This window comes from Oncorhynchus clarkii, chromosome 2, assembly GCF_045791955.1.
Source record: "Oncorhynchus clarkii lewisi isolate Uvic-CL-2024 chromosome 2, UVic_Ocla_1.0, whole genome shotgun sequence".
Lineage (NCBI taxonomy): Eukaryota > Metazoa > Chordata > Actinopteri > Salmoniformes > Salmonidae > Oncorhynchus > Oncorhynchus clarkii.
In genome coordinates this window covers 42,985,229-43,006,120 of record NC_092148.1, presented here as the reverse complement: position 1 = coordinate 43,006,120, position 20,892 = coordinate 42,985,229, and the positions used below count along the sequence as shown (strand labels likewise).

The 20,892-nt window shown below is 41.2% G+C and overlaps 1 protein-coding gene across 1 annotated transcript; it reads right to left on the bottom strand.

The window, feature by feature from the left end:
• Positions 1 to 817: 817 nt before the first annotated feature.
• On the bottom strand, positions 818 to 19,862 carry LOC139368113 (junctional adhesion molecule A-like). The gene is made up of 10 exons (XM_071106692.1): positions 19,608 to 19,862; positions 11,671 to 11,730; positions 11,337 to 11,453; positions 11,011 to 11,151; positions 10,124 to 10,326; positions 9,227 to 9,329; positions 6,109 to 6,216; positions 4,141 to 4,153; positions 3,821 to 3,878; positions 818 to 3,165 (listed from the first exon to the last, which is right to left on the bottom strand). Exons 1-10 carry the CDS (start codon positions 19,654 to 19,656, stop codon positions 3,130 to 3,132), a joined length of 888 nt encoding a protein of 295 aa, XP_070962793.1. The 5' UTR covers positions 19,657 to 19,862; the 3' UTR covers positions 818 to 3,129.
• Positions 19,863 to 20,892: the final 1,030 nt, after the last annotated feature.

Here is a 20,892-nt window from a genome sequence, read left to right as displayed (position 1 = left end):
TGCAATTATGTTAGCATAGCTGAAAACTGTTGTACTGCTAAAAGAAGCAATAAAACTGGCCTTCTTTTGTCTAGTTGAGTATCTGGAGCATCAGCATGTGGGTTCAATACAGGCTCAAAATTGCCAGAAAAAAAAGTACTTTCTTCTGAAACCTGTCAGTCTATTTTTGTTCTGAGAAATGAAGGCTATTCAATGCGAGAAATTGACAATAAACTGAAGACCTCGAACAATGCTGTGTACTACTCCCTTCACAGAACAGCGCAAACTGGCTCTAACCAGAATATAATGACGAGTACATTAGTGTCTAGTTTGAGAAACAGACGCCTCACAAGTCCTCAACTGGCAGCTTCATTAAATAGTACCTGCAAAATACCAGTCTCAACGTCAACAGTGAAGAGGCGACTCCGGGATGCTGGCCTTCCCGGAGTCACCCCCATGGACAGCAGCACAAATCCCATGGACAGCAGCACGTCCAGACTGGCCCCAAAGTTTCACAGTGCCCGGTCGGTTCTGGCACTGCCTCTGTGGGGTGACTTTGGTGTAAAGATGTTCTTTAGCTGCCATCTTAACCCTCTTACCATTACATTGGTATTTCAGCCCTCAGTTCCACTTAGGCTACACCTTCCTAATCAGCCCTACAAAACATAACAGTGAATACAATGCACTTGTATTGTTTACAGTGTGCCTTTCAATAATCAAGATCTAGGACAAACCGATGATTGTGAATGACAGATAATCATCTGGTGTGTGTGTGTGTGTGTGTGTGTGTGTGTGTGTGTGTGTACGGATGCTACAAGAAGAATGTAAGATGAAAATGTTAACATCAACAAATAACATTTTATTATTAAATAATATTATGCACAGTCAATATATGGAAAGCGCAATTTTATTACAAAATGAGTCCTTCAGAGACAATTTCCTCCATGTAAGCATTATGCTAATCTACAAATTAAGTAATGTGTCAATCTTAAAATTCTCAAAAATATACAGTACCAGTCAAAAGTTGACAACTATTCATTCCAAGGTTTTTCTTTATTTTTTTTACTATTTTCTACATTGTAGAATAATAGTGAAGAAAACTATCAAATAACACATATGGAATCATGTAGTAACGAAATAAGTGATATATTTCAAATTCTTCAAAGTACCCTTTGCACACTATTGGCATTCTCTCAACCAGATTCATGAGTTGGTCACCTGGAAGACATTTCACTTAATTTTTAACCATGTTAAAAATTAATTTGTGGAATTTCTTTCCTTAATTAATGCATTAGAGCCAATCAGTTGTGTTGTGACAAGGTAGGGGTGGTATACAGACGATAGCCCTATTTGGTAAAAGACCAAGTCCATATTATGGCAAGAACAGCTCAAATAAGCAGCGAAACAACAGTCTATCATTCCTTTAAGACATGAAAGTAATTCAATGCGGAATAAGAAAGTTACTTCAAGTGCAGTCGCAAAAAACCATCACTATGATGAAACTGTCTCTCATGAAGGGTCCTCAGGAAAGGAAGACCCTAAGTTACCTCTGCTGCAGAGAATAAGTTAAGAGTTACCAGCCTCAGAAATTGCAGTCCAAATAAATGCTTCAAAGTTCAAGTAACAAACAAACATCTCATCAGAGGAGAATCAGGCCTTCATGGTTGAATTGCTGCAAAGAAACCACTACTAAAAAGTCACCCGACTTTAACCCAATTGAGATGGTTTGGGATGAGTTGGACCACAGAGTGAAGGAAAAGCCGCCAACAAGTACTCAGTATATGTGGGAACTCCTTCAAGACTGTTGGAAAAGCACTCCAGGTGAAGCTGGTTGAGAGAATGCCAAGCGTGTGCAAGGCTGTCATCAAGGCAAAGGGTGGCTACTTTGAAGAATCTCAATTATAATATATATTTTGATTTGTTTAAACATTTTTGGGTTACTACATGATTCCATGTGTTATTTCATAGTTTTGATGTCATCACTATTACTCTACAATGTAGAAAACAGTAAAAATAAAGAAAAACCCTTGAATGAGTGGTGTTCAAACTTTTGACGGGTACTGTATATTGCTTAAACCTGACTCGAATTCATCACCTTGTGTGATTTTTCTGTGAGCACAATATAATTTCTTTGGAATGCTCAACCTGATCAAACTTACAAAGAAAGAGACCATGTACAGCTCAACAAGCCTGGTTGCCAGTCTGTTCCTGGTGTCTTGACAACTCCTCATGAGTTGTCATGACAGCACAAACAGATCTGGGACCAGCAACATCGCAACAAGCAGATGCAATAACAACACAATGGAGTTTGATTCTAATACTAACACAATGCCAAACAAATGTCTGTATCTATCGTAAACAAAACATTTCACATTACAACTCACTGAAAGCATGGATTTAGAGTAGACGCAACACACAAGGTATGTGTACCACAACTGCACCAAATACCCTACACAATGCACTACTGTATGAGCCCTGGTCCAAAGTAGCGCACTCTGTAGGGAATATTTTTGCAATTTGGAAAATACCATAAAAGAAAGCAAGGCATGTAGTAATAGGATTAGAAAATGAATGGCCAGTGTTCTTTAAGATTTCATAAATTAATTTCCAGTTTTTTTCCCCCCCTTACATTTCCTTGAATGCGAGATTTCTTTCACAGAACGGAGGCACTTGAAAAATATGAAGTATAAGCGGAAGTATTTTTTCAGATCTATACAGTCACCACAAAACAGTAGAGTTGTAGGTAACTGCCAGTTAGAGAAATATTCAAAAATTAATGTAGTTTTTAGAAACATATGGAATAAAAATGTTAAAAATCCAACCACACCAATTCACACCTATCCACAGTGAGCAGGTATAAGGGGCAGTGGTATTGTCATATATAGGCTATGTCCCAATTATCTCTTCTAGGCCCAAAGTGTGCACTTGTTCACTTCCCTTCGCTGATTTGAAAGAAAATGACTGGTATAAGAAATACGGTGGAAACACCCACTAACCCATGCCTCCAACAACCCAATGCTTTGAGATGTGTAGGAAGGAGTGAACGACAGCACACTTCAGGAGAAAGGGGAGATGTTATTGGGACGCACCTATAGTCACTAGTTGCTGTAGACTCCTGGGTATATCCGGGACATGTGTTGCACGCCCTGGCTATACCACGAAAGACGACTTCTGTCTGAATTCCCCCTGAAACAGACACAGAAGATTGCGGTTACGAAACGAGGCTACACCTTTTTCACTGAAATACAAAAGATCTAAAGGACAGCAACAATGAACTCTTTAGAGATGGTACTGCATGTGGTCCTCTGTAACTCAGTTGATAGATCATGAAAAGGACAGCAACCATTAACTCTTTAGAGATGGTACTGATAGATCATGGAGCTTGCAACGGCAGGATAATGGGTTCCATTGATGAAAAGCACCCATAAGTAAAATTTCTGCACTCATGATTAAGTCACTTTGGATAAAATAATCTGCTGAATGCCATATATTACACATTACAGGAAAGGGAACTCAGTAAAAATCATTTCCCTGACAACCAAACCATATAATACACTACGATCACAATAATGATCTAGGGATGCAAAGGGCTTTGTTTATCGAAAATGGAATTTCCCTACGAGAGCAAACCGAGAGGAGAACTAAGCATACACAAATGATTTTCAGCAGCCGAGAGTTCCTCCTAGATAGACAATTGCTATTGTCTGTTCTTTTCAATAACATTTTCTGTTTGCGAAAACTATACAAACATAAGATGGAAGAAATACTCCTTAAATGAAAAGGCCAAAAAAACAAAAAGCCTCAGACTTGTAATAAGTGGAAAAATACAGATGAAACTAACATCTTCTTCATCGCCGGACTCCGATGTTGGCTGGTAGACCACTGAGGGTTTGGGTTTGCTGTAAGAGAAACAACATATGAAGCCAGCAGAAACATCTGTATATCAATCAACTTCTTTATTAGTGTACCATACTGTTGTATTATCAACTGTTTGTAAGATGTGCAAGGAAATGTTATCACAAAACGTGGATGTAAACTGTACACATATCACAATTGAAAAACCTCCAAACTAGTGTAAGCCCTCAACTCTGGCACTGTAAAACCAATCTGCTAAGTCATGCATTAACAAGAAGATATCGCAGATAGAAAGTAATCAGTTACCTTTCACTCTTTTCTGTAAGGGCAAAAGAAAAAAAATGTATAAATAGTGAGTCAAATGTGATATTTGAAGGTTAGAGACATTATGAACTGCAAGTTATCAGTCACCGATCTGGCCCTGCATTTATAGTGTCTTAAAGTAGGAGTATAGATCACGGATCAGGTTCCCTCTGTCCATGTCATATTTTTTATTTAACTAGGCAAGTCAGTTCTTATTTACGATGACGGCCTGCCAAAAGGCAAAAAAGGCCTCCTGCGGGGACGGGGCCTGGGATAAAAAAAACAAACAATATAAATATAAGACAAAAACACACATCACAACGAGACAACACTACATAAAGAGACCAAAGACAACAACATAGCAAGGCAGCAACACATGACAACACAGCATGGTAGCAAGACAACATAACAACATGGTAGCAACACAACATGACAACATGGTAGCAACACAACATGGTAGGAGCACAAAACATGGTACAAACACTATTGGACACAGTGAACAGCACAAAGGTCAAGAAGGTAGATACAAGAATACATCACACAAAGCAGCTACAACTGTCAGTAAGAGTGTCCATGATTGAGTCTTTGAATGAAGAGACAGCGATAAAACTGTCCAGTTTGAGTGTTTGTTGCAGCTCGCTCCAGTCGTTAGCTGCACCGAACTGAAAAGAGGAGCAACCCAGGGATGTGTGTGCTTTGGGGACCTTTAACAGAATGTGACTGGTAGAACGGGTGTTGTATGTGGAGGATGAGGGCTGCAGTAGATATCTCAAATAGGGGGGAGTGAGGCCTAAGAGTGTTTTAAATAGGCATCAACCAGTGGGTCTTGTGACGGGTATACAGAGAGGACCAGTTTACAGAGGAGTATAGAGTGCAGTGATGTGTCCTATAAGGAGCATTGGTGACAAATCTGATGGCCGAATGGTAAAGAACGTCTAGCCGCTCGAGAGCACCCTTACCTGCCGATCTATAAATTATGTCTCAGTAATCTAGCATGAGTAGGACTGTCATCTGAATCAGGGTTAGTTTGGCAGCTGGGGTGAAAGAGAAGCGATTACAATAGAGGAAATCAAGTCTGGATTTAACTTTAGCCTGTAGCTTTGATATGTGCTGAGAGGAGGACTCCCAAGTACTTGTATTAGGTGACTACCTCAAGCTCTAAACCCTCAGCGGTAGTAATAACACGTGTGGGAAGAGGGGCATTCTTCTTACCAAACCACATCACCTTTGTTTTGGAGGTCTTCAGAACAAGGTTAAGGGTAGAGAACGCTTGGACACTAAGAAATCTTCGTTGTAGAGCATTCAACACAAAATCCGGAGAGGGGCCAGCTGAGTATAAGACTGTATCATCTGCATATAAATGGATGACAGAGCTTCCTACTGCCTGAGCTATGCTGTTGATGTAAATTGAGAAGAGCTTGGGGCCTAGAAATGAGTCTTGGGGTACTCCCTTGGTGACAAGCAGTGGCTGAGACAGCAGATTGTCTGACTTTGTCTGACTTTATTCACTGCACTCTTTGAGAGAGGTATTTAGCAAACCAGGCCAAAGACCCCTCAGAGACACCAATACTCCTTAGCCGACCCACAGGAATGGAATGGTCTACCGTATCAAAAGCTTTGGCCAAGTCAATAAAAATAGCAGCACAGTATTGCTTAGAATCAAGGGCAATGGTGACATCATTGAGGACCTATAAGGTCGCAGTGACACATCCATAACCTGAGCGGAAACCAGATTGCATACCAGAGAGAATACTATAGACATCAAGAAAGTCAGTCAGTTGATTATTGACATGTTTTTCAAACACTTGATAAACAGGGCAAAATAGAAATAAGCCTATAACCGTTAGGATCAGCTTGATCTAATTCATTATCATCTAAAAGGCCAATTGGATTCTAGATCAGCATTCCTACAAGACACTTTCTTAATACAGGATGAGGAGTCCTTAGGGTGAATAGGGGATATCAACTCACTGGGCATGTATCCTTTGCGGTGGGCGTACCACAGTCCGAAGCACAGCAGGGCCAGGGCCAGGAGAGCCACGATCACCCCAGCAACAATACCTCCAGTGTTGATGTTGCCTAGAGAGAGAGACAGAGAGAGAGAGAGAGAGAGAGAGAGAGCATTATAGAAAGTGGGAGGGAAATGAGATGTGCACCAACTAGCACCAACTAGCACTGTTTATGATTTCAAAAGGTTGTTTGGCAACATCACTACCAGCCCAACCAGCATGGCAACATTTGAGGTTTACAGGTCACATGTGAATCTGCTGCAACAGCAGGGCTCCACACTAACATTTCCCCCACTATCCTGGCAGTCCTGGGAATAGACCCCACTGTCCCGGGAATAGAACCCACTATCCTGGCAGCCCCGGGAATAAACCCCACTGTCCCGGGAATAGAACCCACTGTCCTGGCAGTCCCGGAAATAGACCCCACTGTCCCAGGAATAGAACGCGCTGTCCTGGGAATTGAACCCACTATCCTGGCAGTCCCGGGAATAGACCCCACTGTCCCGGGAATAGAACCCACTGTCCTGGCAGTCCCGGAAATAGACCCCACTGTCCCAGGAATAGAACGCACTGTCCTGGGAATTGAACCCACTATCCTGGCAGTCCCGGGAATAGACCCCACTGTCCCGGGAATAGAGACCACTGTTTTGGTGCGACTAAATTATGAGCATGTGGCACCAACTGAAAAACTTAGTGGCACGAGGGCAACCAACAAATGATTTGGTCACACCCCCAAAAAATGGTGGGGTTGCGAGCATGGCTCTGTTGGTAGAGCATGGCTCTTGTAATACAAGGATAGTGGGTTCGATTCCCGGGACCATCCATATGTAAAATGTATGCACGCATGACTAAGTCGCTTTGAATAAGAGCATCTGCTAAATGACATTTAACATCATCCTCATATCAAGTCATACAGAGTTCTTAATTAAAAAGTGTAATAGACTACTGAAATGGTATTCAAGAAATAAGTTATTTTTTCATATTTGAATGTGCAACCTAATCCAGTGATGGGGGGTAAAAAAAAAAAATCTGTATCTTGTGTGGCCACCAGCATCAACAAGTACTGCAGTGCATCTCCACTTCATGGACTGCATCATATTTGCCAGTTCTTGCTGTGAGATGTTACCCCACTCTTCCACCAAGGCACCTGCAAGTTCCCGGACATTTCTGAGGGGAATGGCCCTATCCCTCACCCTCCGATTCAACAGGTCCCAGGCGTGCTCAATGGGAATGAGATGCGGGCTCTTCGCTGGCTATAGCAGAACTGACATTCCTGTCTTGCAGAAAATCACGCACAGAACGAGCTGTACGGCTGGTGGCATTGACATGCTGGAGGGTCATGTCAGAATGAGACTGCAGGAAGGGTACCACATGAGGGCGGAGGATGTCTTCTCTTGAGATTGCCTGCAATGACAACAAGCTCAGTCCGATGATGCTGTGACACACCGCCCCAGACCATTTCGGACCCTCCACCACCAAATCGATCCCGCTCCAGTGTACAGGCCTCGATGTAACACTCATTCCATTGACAATAAACGCAACTCCGACCATCACCCCTGGTGAGACAAAACTGCAACTCGTCAGTGAAGAGCACTTTTTGCCAGTCCTGTCTGGTCCAGCGACAGTGGGTTTGTGCCTATAGGCGACGTTGTTGCCAGTGATGTCTGGTGAGGACCTGCCTTACAACAGGCCTACAAGCCCTCAGTCCAGCCTCTCTCAGCTTATTGCGGACAGTCTGAGCACTGATGGAGGGATTGTGCTTCCTGATGTAACTCGGGCAGTTGTTTCCATCCTGTACCTGTCCCACAGGTGTGATGTTCGGATGTACCGATCCTGTGCAGGTGTTGTTACACGTAGTTTGCCACTGCGAGGATGATCAACTGCCTGTCCTGTCTCCCTGTAGCTCTGTCTTAATTTATTGACCTGCCTACATCTGCAGTCCTCATGCCTCCTTGCAGCATGTCGAAGGCACATTCACACAGTTGAGCAGGGACCCTGGGCATCTTTCTTTGTTTTTTTCAGTCAGTAGAAGGGCCTCTTTAGTTTTCTAAGTTTTCATAACTGTGACCTTAATTGCCTACCGTCTGTAAGCTGTTAGTGTCTTAACGACCGTTCCACAGGTGCATGTTCATTAATTGTTTATGGTTTATTGAACAAGCATGGGAAACAGTGTTTAAACCCTTTACAATGAAGATCTGTGAAGTTATTTGGATTTTTACAAATTACCTTTGAAAGACATGGTCCTGAAAAAGGGACGGGCCACTGCTAGTAGCCATGTATTAATCTAACAGTAAAATGTAATGTCCCAAAAAACCTTGCAGTTGTAGCCTACCGTCCCAATGAGGCCTATGCACTCCCAATGGCATATTTGCATCCGTATCGCAAAGGCATATCAAATATCTTGTTTGCAAAATAGTTGTTATTGAGCTCAAAATTGAGAGTTAAGAAATAAACAAAAGTATACCTACAGAAACCGGAGAACCTCCTCACGCCAACCATGACAGCTGTGTTTTCCAAGCAACTGGATATTAAAATGTTATTCAAATCAGGACACTTTTTTCACACAGGAAAGGGGAGAGAGTGGCTCACGTGACACACCATGCCTCAGCAAAACAGGTACAGGGTCATGGAGGCTTTTATTACAGGAATCACGAGGATAATGTACTATACTGTTTGACCAAATCATGGTTTTAGAAAAAGGACGTTTTGAGTGAAGTGACCATGTAGAATGTGCAGCTCGCACCGATGTGACCAATAAAAAGATTCCCTCGCACAGCCAAGTCAAAGGGTGTCAAAATGCGACTAAATGGTCGCAGTCTGGAGACCTGAACAGGCCGGAGGATTACATTTCAGTGTGCAGGAAACACTTTCCTTTATCGCCTTCCTATATATTTTTTTTATTTGTCAGTGAGCTTTCAACCAAACCATAGTGTTTTACATCGAGTTGATGGCCCAGTAAATAAGTTAGTTGAACAATTCTATATTTCTTTTAATTTTGGTAAAATGTTTATTCTTATCCCCGGTTTAGCCCAGGCTAGTCTGCAATGGGCTTTTCCCCATAGAAAGCAAAGGGCACTTACGGACTTCCATCCTCACAGCTTGACAGCGTTGAACAGGGCCGGCATCGTTCATAGCTTCACAGCTGTAGTTTCCTGTATCTATCACCAAAGCAGAGGGAAACTCCTGCAGCAGAGATATGGAGATGTTTACAAATCACTGATTTAAAATACAAGGTGAACAACTGAAATGAGAGAAAGACAGAGAGAGAGAGAGATGTGAAGTTGCCAAACAGTACTGTTGTGTTAAGGGCATTCGCATGCTTCCCAGCCAAAACAGTTCGTAACAGTTTGTGCATATGACAACATTTTGGTCTTCGCCAAGTTTTTTTTTTTTCTTGGTTGTTTGTCCGCACAACATTTTTTCTCTAGGCAAGCCAAAGTCCTCAGCCAAAGTCCTCAGCCAAAGTCCTCAGCCAAAGTCCTCAGCCAAAGTCAACAGCCAAATGTCATTCAAAGAAATAATAAATACATTTATCCACATTTCTTCACTACTGCACCAAAAATATTAGCAAGATGTAAAATTGCACGACTAAGATCTCCTCGCCAAAAACGTCCAAATTAATGACAGATGTCTTGAGTTATCAGATTAAATTTGACTATTTTGAGGCGTCTCAAGATGGAAAAAGTACTATTGCCGCTTTTTTAAATGTTTTTCAAGCAAAGGTTTTTTAAGGGAGTATGCAAGCACACTTGTTAGTTTTGCCTAGCTGAGTTTGGCTAGGCGCTAGCCGAACTGAAGCATGATGACTCCTTTAGCCTGCCGAGTTGACCATTCAGCACAAACACATCTGGGACCTGGGTTGTACTACTTAGGCTCCTCCCCCAAAATATATTGTTTTTGTTGTCCATTGCAAAATGGTTTGCTACAGTGTGCCCTAATGAATATGATCCAGGTGAGGTGTATTTGGCACCACTGACCAGGTTGCCATTGAGAGGATTGATCTTGTAGGTGTAGTTCTTGAAGGCAGGGAACTGGCTGGGGTTCTCAGGAAGAGGGGTCTTGTCCTTATACCACTTGTAGGTGGGGGAAGGAGACCCCTCTGCATCATGACAGGACAGTAGCACGCGATGCCCCGTCGTCACAGAGGTAGGGATCCTACACATGGGCACGGATGGAGGTACTGCAGGAGGATGTAAGAGAGGTAGTGAAAGGCAGCAGAGAGTGAGAGCAGAGAGGCACTAACCTGTTTTAGTGACTCAGCAACCAGATAATTACTGTTCTTATGGTCTGTGTGTTTTTATTGTGTATTTATATTGGCTGGTGCAATCATAAATTAATAAAGTACTCTTTTATTTGATAAAATAATATTTACATCTTATGGCCGTGGTATCACGAATCAATTCACTCATATTGTCATAGCATCGTGGCAACATGAAATGGTTTCTCAGTTTCTCACACTGGGATGAATGCAGTCCTACAAATAATCCTTCAAAAGCAGTGTTTAGCTCTGTTCTATAACAATAATAATTATAAACTGGGTGGTTCTAGCCCTGAATGCTAATTGGCTGAAAGCCATGGTATATCAGACCGTTTACCATTGGTATGACAAAACATTTATTTACTGCTCTAATTATGTTGGTAACTAGTTTATAATAGCAATAAGGCACCTCGGCGGTTTGTGATATATGGCCAATATAACACAGCTAAGGGCTGTGTCCAGGCACTCCGCCTTGCATCGTATGTAAGAACAGCCCATAGCCGTGGTATATTGGCCATATACCACACCCCCTCAAGCCTTATTGGTTAATTAACCCGGAAATTATAGATATGTTGCGCAACAGTTAGATGATACGACTCTCCTTACCTAAAACAGTGAGATTCACGTTGACATCCCCAACATACTGTTTGTTAGACACCTCACATTGATACTGCCCGTTATCTTTGCGCGTCACCTTGCTGAACCTCAGCATCCCATCAAACTTGGTGACACGGCCCTCATAAAGTGCTGAGAGAGAGCAAGAAAATCAGTGATTATAAAAAAAAATGTCATTATTATGGCAGGTAACTCATTTGTGAGAAGTATATCTAGCCCTAATTGTAGAAAAACGCAGAAGCAATCACGACACAAATACAAGAAGTCATAGGTCATGCATTTCTTTGGAATCAAGTCTGAACAGTTTGTGTACTTACTGGTGGGTTTCCCATCGAAAATGACATAGGTCGTAGAACCCTTCATGTCCTTAAACTTCCACTCAACTCTGGCATCTGCACCAAAGTCAGCCGAGGGAGTACAGTAAAGATCAGCCCCTGTAGAGATGAGATCGATCATTATAACGACATTGCTTGGGGATAAACATGCAAAATAACATATAATAAATACAATAGATTTTCTAAAATACATTATTCCTTGCTTGTAACACACACACACACACACACACACACACACACACAAATGGCAGGTGAAAGCTCTTGTTTATTTTAGAAACTGCCCATTTAGAGCTAATTTCCATTCTCCAGGACTTACCCTCATTCTCTTTAGCCCTCACGTTTGGATTTTTGGTTGTAACCATGAAGGCCTCTACACCTGGGGAAAGGGAGAGAAAAGTAAAGCGAGCAGTCAGGGAAATATGAGGGAGATGACATTGCATCTTTGGAATTCAAAACACCAAGTGCTCCAGTCTTACCACCACAACAGAAACACACACCTTCAGAGATGACCGGTTTAGTTTCTGCTGAACTTAGGAAGAACCTTTTAATGACCCGCCCCTATCGCATTTTAAAGCCCTAAGAGCATGTCTGGTGCTCTGCCAACCAATGGCCTGAAGCGTGTGGACTGACTGCTGACAAATTCTGGTAAATGTGACTCACTCCTCTGTAGTGAGCCAGAAACCTCCATGTGGAACTGGGCCAAAACAGTCTGAAGGGCCCTTTCAGAGTTGGAAACCAACAACACTAGATTATTTCCCGCTTAATAGAAATTTGATGGACATTTGGACAATAAAGCCTCTTTCTAAATTTGAATTTGAATAGACTGGACTGTCAGTATGTCCACTCCAGACATTTAGAGTCTATGGTCCAGCCAGAGACCCACTGAGCAGTCACGCCATTCACCACCAAAAGTATGTCCCCGCAACAGACAGGCACCAGAGGCAGGTGGCACACATGACATTAGTAACAGTCACAACCTGGGTAGTAATACTGTACATTCCTTCTTCAGGTACATGCAGGATAGGACAGCCTAGCTCATTTCTACACACTAGTGTTGTATTAGAGGATATTATATATCCAGCCAGTGGTGTAAAGTAACTATGTAAAAATACTTGGTAGCATCTGTATTTTACTATTTATTATTTTTTGAAAACTTTTACTCCGAGACATTTTCACTGACACCCAAAAGTACTCGTTGCATTTCGAGTGCTCATGCAGGACAGCAATATAATCAAATTCAAGCACCTATCAATATAACATAGTATCATCCCTACTGTCTCTGATCTGGCGGATTCACTAAACACAAATACAGCGTTTGTAAATTATACCCAAGTGTTGGAGTGTGTAAATTATACCCAAGTGTTGGAGTGTGTAAATTATATCCAAGTGTTGGAGTGTGTAAATTATACCCAAGTGTTGGAGTGAGTAAATTATATCCAAGTGTTGGAGTGAGTAAATTATATCCAAGTGTTGGAGTGAGTAAATTATATCCAAGTGTTGGAGTGAGTAAATTATATCCAAGTGTTGGAGTGAGTAAATTATATCCAAGTGTTGGAGTGAGTAAATTATATCCAAGTGTTGGAGTGAGTAAATTATATCCAAGTGTTGGAGTGAGTAAATTATACATAAGTGTTGGAGTGAGTAAATTATACATAAGTGTTGGAGTGAGTAAATTATATCCAAGTGTTGGAGTGAGTAAATTATATTCAAGTGTTGGAGTGAGTAAATTATATCCAAGTGTTGGAGTGAGTAAATTATATCCAAGTGTTGGAGTGAGTAAATTATATCCAAGTGTTGGAGTGAGTAAATTATATCCAAGTGTTGGAGTGAGTAAATTATATCCAAGTGTTGGAGTGAGTAAATTATATCCAAGTGTTGGAGTGTGTAAATTATATCCAAGTGTTGGAGTGTGTAAATTATATCCAAGTGTTGGAGTGAGTAAATTATATCCAAGTGTTGGAGTGAGTAAATTTTATCCAAGTGTTGGAGTGTGCCCCTGGCTGTTTGTATTTTTTATTTATTTTTACAATAATTGTTCCTTATGGTTTGCGTAATATAAAAGAATTTGATGTATAGCATTTGCTTACCTTTACTCAAGTATAACAACTGTGTAGTTGTTCTACCACTGTACTTAAATACATTTAAAACCAGATACCAAGTAGTATTTAGCTGGGTGAGTTTCCACCAGAATAGAAAGTGCCTTTACTTTTACTCAACAGATGTTATTTGAGGGGAGTTGGTGACTGAACAACAAAGAGATAAGAGAGTTTAGTTTGCCCATTTAGAGAAATGGTTTAAGTCAGATAAACCCCATTGATCGATTTCCTTGTTACGTGAGTATCGGGGGTGGGAAGGCAGAGCTTCCAAGGTGAGACATTAACCACACAGATAACAGGTGGAAAGTAGTGGCCCTTGTGTTGATGTCTGGAAGGTGTCTGAAGGCCTTCTACACCAGTCAAATGTTTAGCTCAACTCTTGAAACTAAGATCATAAATCACAGTGTTTTTGTACAGCACAAAGGCTGCCCAATAGTTCAGTGTGGCTCATAAGTGTATTGTTAAAGGACCATATCACTAGGCCGACTTGACTCACAGCGGACTACAGCTTGAAAGTAGCTACACATTCTAACCGAGATGTAAATGCTTCCATACAGCGTTACACTGTCGCTAGTGGAAAACCCGTTACGCTTAGTTCTCAATTCGGAAGAATCTTGTCTCTTATAAATTATTGTGTCCAGTTACAGGTGGTACTCGAAAAAACAGAGAATATTTAGAAAGATAAATGGCGATTCCACACCAGCGGAGGAAGAAACTATTTTTGGCATCTCAGATTGCCAGAACAATTTTCACCTAGAGACTTAAATTGGGGGTAAGGCTGTTTGACGTGCTTTTTACATTTGTATCACAATCATGATGAAAGTGGCCATTTTAGGCCTTTTTTAGACCTACACCTGCCTACTGTAAGACTTGATGATCTGTGAATCCGTACGTGATACAGACAACATCATGGTGTCATTATATTCCTTATAGTGTGTTCTAACATATGGAATATGCATTCGATTCTGAAATACAAACACGGACATTCATTTACTCAACATAAAAAAATATTAACATGAATCTCAAAAGTATCCTTTTTTGATTTGGTTTATTTTAAGACCTATACTTGTCCAAACAATATAAGTAGATAACATTCTGCTAATTCGGAAGTTTGAATCAATATCAGGAGCACCACCAACAGAATGAATGGTAAATGGATTCAAGGCAAACTCCCATTGCTGGTGATTTGCTGTATGTGCAATCCTAAAGGAGGGCTGTGATTGATTAATTACCTATAATGTCAATTTCTATGTACAAAACGGGTAATATCATTAAAAAGTACCAGAGCCTACTCTGGAAATTGTACGCGTTTGAAAAGTATATTGTTCCCTGTCAACTCTGCTTTCAAGTTAGCTACACATTGCAATGGTGCAATGAAAATGCTTCCATACAGCCGTTACAACTGCTAGGGGAAAGCCCCGGCAGCAAGATTATATTGGACAAATTCAGGTAGGGTCCCTCCCCATTTTGTTTAGTTTGCTTCTATTTGGTTCTTAAAAATGGGAAAAGGGTTGCAAGACATAATGAATGAACGGGCACACACACACAGTACCTGGTGATTACTGGAAGTGATTAGGAAGCGCATGTTGTGCAATCTATATATATATATAGTTTGATGTTGTTTTTAAGTGAATTTCAAGGACATTCTAAACTACCTACATTGCCAACATGTTCATATCGCCGAGGTCCTACTGTGAAATCAGGCAATTTCTCAACTCTATTCTCCTCCCCTTCCATCCCCCCACAGGCCCAGGAGGAGGTCCAGTCTCGTCCCACCCCTGGTATCTCTCTGACCCAGAGCCACTCCTCCCAGACCAAACAGTCCTCCTACCAGCAGGTCAGCGGTTGAGAATAACACACAGTTATTCTGCTAGGATATGACAGTGATTCAGCATAGAGAGAGGGGAAGAATTACGGTCAGTTTCAACTCAGATGAATGGGTTGTTTCCTATACCGATATAATCAACAAATTAGTTTAAAAAATGTATGAAGCCCTATTACGGCTCTGACATTGACTTCAAGCAGGTCAACGTGTTTATTCAATGATAACACTGAAATGTGGCAGAGAGGAGTGGCCGAGACGCACAGCAGTGTAGGCACAAATTGAGGTTACAAGACGTGTCCGCCTAAGGAATGACAATCACGAATGTCATTCATAACACTGATGTTTTGTAAGTGATGTCTCTTTGCATTTATCAAATGGCACTGTTATGGATGATGGAATTATTTTAGAGTGGAGTAGTCTAATAGTTGGAATACTAACTGAAGTCTGGACACTGACTGGACACCTCACATGTAGCCTATTAGAATATTAACTCCTGCAGAATTAAGTAGTCCTCGCAGTAAAATGATAGATCAAATGGTAATTTTGTCACTGGAACATGAAATGTGATTCATTTCTTTCAGCAGCTTTGAGAATAAGGACGCGCACTTAGGGACTGTGTCGTGTAGCATAGACGTGCAATTTCTTTCAGTGACAAAAGCTGACAGTATTTCATTTTTAACCACATAAAATATGTATCCAAGACAAAACATGTTGCATCATTTTCACAGCTTTTAATTTCCTTGAAACCGGTCCCCAAACATCCTCGCTCTGTGAGAGAAGGAGACATTTTGTCAACTAGACTGTTGATGCATTGATCACTTTTTTTATACCCATTTTCTCCCCAATTTCCTGGTATCCAATTGATAGTTACAGTCTCATCGCTGCAACTCCCAGACGGACTCGGGAGAGGCGAAGGTTGAGAGCCGTGCGTCCTCTGAAACACGACCCAACCAAGCCGCACTGCTTCTTGACACATTGCCCACTTAAATCGGAAGCCAGCCATATCAATGCGTCGGGAGGAAACACCGTGCACCTGGCAACAGTGTCAGCGTGCACTGTGCCCGGCCCGCCACAGGAGTCGGTAGTGTTCGATGGGACAAGGACATCCCTGCCGGCCAAACCCTCCCCTAACCCGGACGACGCTGAGCCAATTGTGCGCCGCCCCATGGGTCTCCCGGTCGTGGCCGGCTGCGACAGAGCCTGGACTCCAACCAAGAATCTCTAGTGGCACAGCTAGCACTGCCTTAGACCACTGTGCCACTCTGGAGGCCCTGCATTGATCATTCTATTGGTTTATTACATTCTGGTGAGCAAGGCTTTATTTAGTATTCTATAAGAGCATCAAGTACTGACAGAAGAGAAGCTGCATGCATTCTAATTATAGACAAGTTGACGAACAAAGCCTACCAAATGTCAAAGTATAAGCAGATTTATTTATTTTTTTTAAGTCTGAAAATAATTTGTTCCCCCTACACCGTGTCAATAAAATCTTTCTGCTGTCCCTGAGTAATGTGCCTACATGAGCCTTTTGAAGTAATTGTTTTACAATCAGATGAAAACATCATGACTGGTTGTGTTTATGCCACATTAAAAAAGAAAGATAGGCACATACATTTTAAAAGTTAGATGACATCTGTATTATTATGCCCACAGAGATCACATTCAATTATTAGGGATTCTATATGTAATTCTATGCTTAGGCCCCCAAAAAGTATTTTAAAAAGCATGTGCATGTCCCTGTATCTAGAAGAAATTAAATCTACTTTCATCCCCGAGTACTGTTTGGCGTAGCACAGAGAATTTGTAACCAACCTTAACTAGTCGATACTTCCTCAATTTCCGACTTGGAAGACAACCAATGTCTTCTAAATGTCCATGTCTAGTTGCAGGGGGTTTGTTTGAACTTAGAAAATGCTCAGTTAATAAATGTAAATGTTTTGCTCCCTGATGTAATCCAACAATGTGTACGCCGACACCTTGTCCATTTCAGATCTTCTCTCATTGATTGAGACAGGTTAGGGTCATGACATGCAGCACTTTGGGGTGGGCACCCACCGGTCTCAATCAATGAGGGGATTCAAATCATCTAAGCGTGTTTTGCACAGGGTGAAAATTGATTGCATTCGTTTTGGAACAGGGCTGCCTCCCGGGCGTGAGCCAAGTGCCCCGTTCAAATCCCACGGTAAAGCTGGTTCAAAACAAAAGGGAAATAATAAACATGAGGAGTAATGAGTAGGATACTGTGTTTTCACGTGAAAAGGTGATTGCTTTTGATAAACACTTCATCTGCCTTCCCAGTGAAAACTAGCTTGACAATTCCAACATACAGTGCCTTCAGAAAGTATTCAGGCCGCTTGACTTATTACAATTATTTTTTGAGGTTATAGCCTTATTCAAAAGTTGATAGTCCCCCCCCCATCAAACGACACACACACAATAAAAAAAAAAACTGAAATATCACATTCACATAAGTATTCAGACCTTTTACTCAGTACCTTTTGGCAAACTCCAAGCGGGCTTTTATGTGCTTTTTACTGAGGAGTGGCTCCCATCTGGCCACTACCATAAAGGCCTGATTGGTGGAGTGCTGCAGAGATGGTTGTCCTTCTGGAAGGTTATCCCATCTCCACAGAGGGACTCTAGAGCTCTGTCAGAGTGACCATCAGGGTCTTGGTCATCTCCCTGACCAAGGCCCTTCTCCCCCGATTTCTCAGTTTGGCCAGGCAGCCAGCTCTAGGAAGAGTCTTGGTGGTTCAAAACTTCTTCCATTTAAGAATGATGGAGGCCACTGGGTTCTTGGGGACCTTCAATGCTGCATAAATGCCTTGGTACCCTTCACCAGATCTGGGACTGGACACAATCCCGTTTCGGAGCTCTACGGACAATTCCTTTGACCTCATGGCTTGGTTTTTGCTCTGACATGTACTGTCAACTGAGGGACCTTATATAGACAGGTGTGTGCCTTTACAAATCATGTTCGATCAATAGAATTTACCACAGGTGGACTCCAATCAAGTTGTAGAAACATCTCAAGGATGATCAATGGAAACAGGGTGCACCTGAGCTCAATTTCATGTCTCATAGGAAAGGTTCTAAATAATTACATAAATAATATTTTTTTGTTTTTAATACATTTGCAAAAAATTCTAAAAACCTGTTTCGCTTTTTCATTATAGGGTATCGTGTGTGGATTGCTGGGTATTTTTTTTTTTTTTATTCGTTTTAGAATAAGGCTGTAACGTAACAAAATGTGGAACAAGTCAAGGTCTGAATACTTTCCGAAAGCACTGTATTTTACAGAAAAGAGATGTTTCCGGAGGATGCATCATGTTAACAACATGACCGATCGTCGCAGGTTACTGTTCGATTTGAGAAGGGCGCTCCTCTCTCACCACTTTTGGCCGATCACATCACGGGGCATGGACCGGTGCCCAGCAAAATCAAAGATTTGAAATAGTCAAGATGGCGTACACATTGTCAGATTACTTCATGGAGCGAAAAAAATACTAACTTTAATTTTCTAAATTCAAATTAACCACCTGCAACTAGACATGGACGTTTAGAAGAGATTAGTTGTCTTTCAAGTCAGGAAGTATTGGCAAAATAAGGTTTGGTTGGAAATTCTCTGTGCTATGCCAAACCTATCTAATAACGCCCGTCAGCCAGCTGCAACAGAGTAATTTTTTACGTTCATTTATTTAACTAGGCAAGTCAGTTAAGAACAAATTCTTATTTACAATGACGGCCTACCCGGACTAAACACTAACCCGGAGGACCCTGGGCCAATTGTGCAACGCCCTATGGGACTCTCAATCACAGACAGTTGTGATACAGCTTGGAATCAAACCAGGGTCTGTAGTGACACCTCTAGCACTGGGTTGCAGTGCCTTCGACCACTGTGATACAGCCTGGTATCAATTCAGGGTCTGTAGTGACACCTGTAGTGACGAGATGCAGCGCCTTAAGACTTCACTTGAGAGCCCACCTAGTAATGGTCTGACTAGGTTATATTTTTAATAGCTAGTCAGATGTATGTGAATCATTGTAGATCTATTGTTTCCTAGTTTTTAAGAACTGTGTACAAAGACTTAGCCAAGGCAAGCCCCTACTGATCCCAGGTCTGTTAATTGTGTTGTTTTCGTATTTTGGGTTGGGTAAACTGATCTATGACCTGTGCCTACCTGTGGGCCTAAAGTGCAAGTTTAGAAAATATACAGCAATCAAGTGCATATCTTACTAATACAATAAACACTACATTGAAACGTAGAATAGTATAAACGCAGGGCTAGTTTAAAGTAATGTGGAGTTTAGATCGACAGAAGGAGCACTCACCTGTTGCATGAAAGAATAGTAACACCGAAACCAAGCCGCTGACAAACATGTCGGCCCCAACACCTGAAGCCTTTGTTTTAAAAGCCAGCGATGTGTCTGATTTCGGTAATAAAAAAACGATTAGTTTATTTCAGCAATCAAAATGCAATTCAGTAATTGTTGACACGTTGGCCCACTCGGTTTGAAATATATTCTTTCGACGAAAAAGAACCCTACGCCCTTCCGCACCGACCGACTGCTCCTGTAGAAAAGTATGATAGGTATTCCGTCGAAACTGTGACGCAACCCATTACCTACGTGACGTATGTCAATATAAAGCAGTCTATTGGTTTATTTCAATAACCGGTTTCACTTGATTAGTATTTTACAGTATTTTCTTTATAGTGACATACAGTATTTTAAGTATTAGCCTATGTAAACGCCTATGTGGTATTTAAAACGAAAATATCAATCATCACAGCTGAATACAAGGTACATAGTCCACTCATGATAGTGAGATTGTAAATAATGTTAGTTGTTTTCATTTTCAGTGTAGAATATTTACAGTGTCCCTGTGTAAATAAGCACATATCTCTTTCATATGAATTTAATAGAAATGACAACAAATTAACCTATAACACAAAATAATATTAGATGCTGAGGGTGATATTAACTTCATAGAAAAGTTAGTCAACTTTTGGAAATATGATGTAATCAAAAATAAAACAAACTTAGAATACACAAAGAACCATCAAATTCATTATTTGCTCAGTGACTCCAATAACAACTGATACAGAACACCAATGACAGTCAGCTGTTAGCAGAGGTGAAAAAGTCAACCAACAGACATGGTGTTCGGCTTAGTTTGGCATTTAAATAAGCCTTTCCATAATAGTTTTTATTTCTAAGATAAAAGGCACCATTATTATTCAAAATAATATGTCTGCAGCAAATGAGTGTACCTACACTCAGTGGTCAGTTTATTAGGTACACCCTCTAGTATCGTGTCTGACCCCCCTTTGCCTCCAGAAAAGCCTGAATTCTTATCAAGAGACCTAACGTGTGCCAGGAAAACATTCCCCACAATAATTGTCTAACAATAACGAGGCTATATACAGGGGATACCGATACCGAGTCAATGTGCAGGGTACAGGTTAGTCGAGGTAATTTGTAAAGTGACTATGCATAGATAATAAACAGAGAGTAGCAGCAGTATAAAAAAAGAAAGAAAACAGCCGGTAATTATTTAGGCAGGTTACCTTCGCTTCGTTTGATACAGATCTGCATTACAAACTCGGTCAGTGAA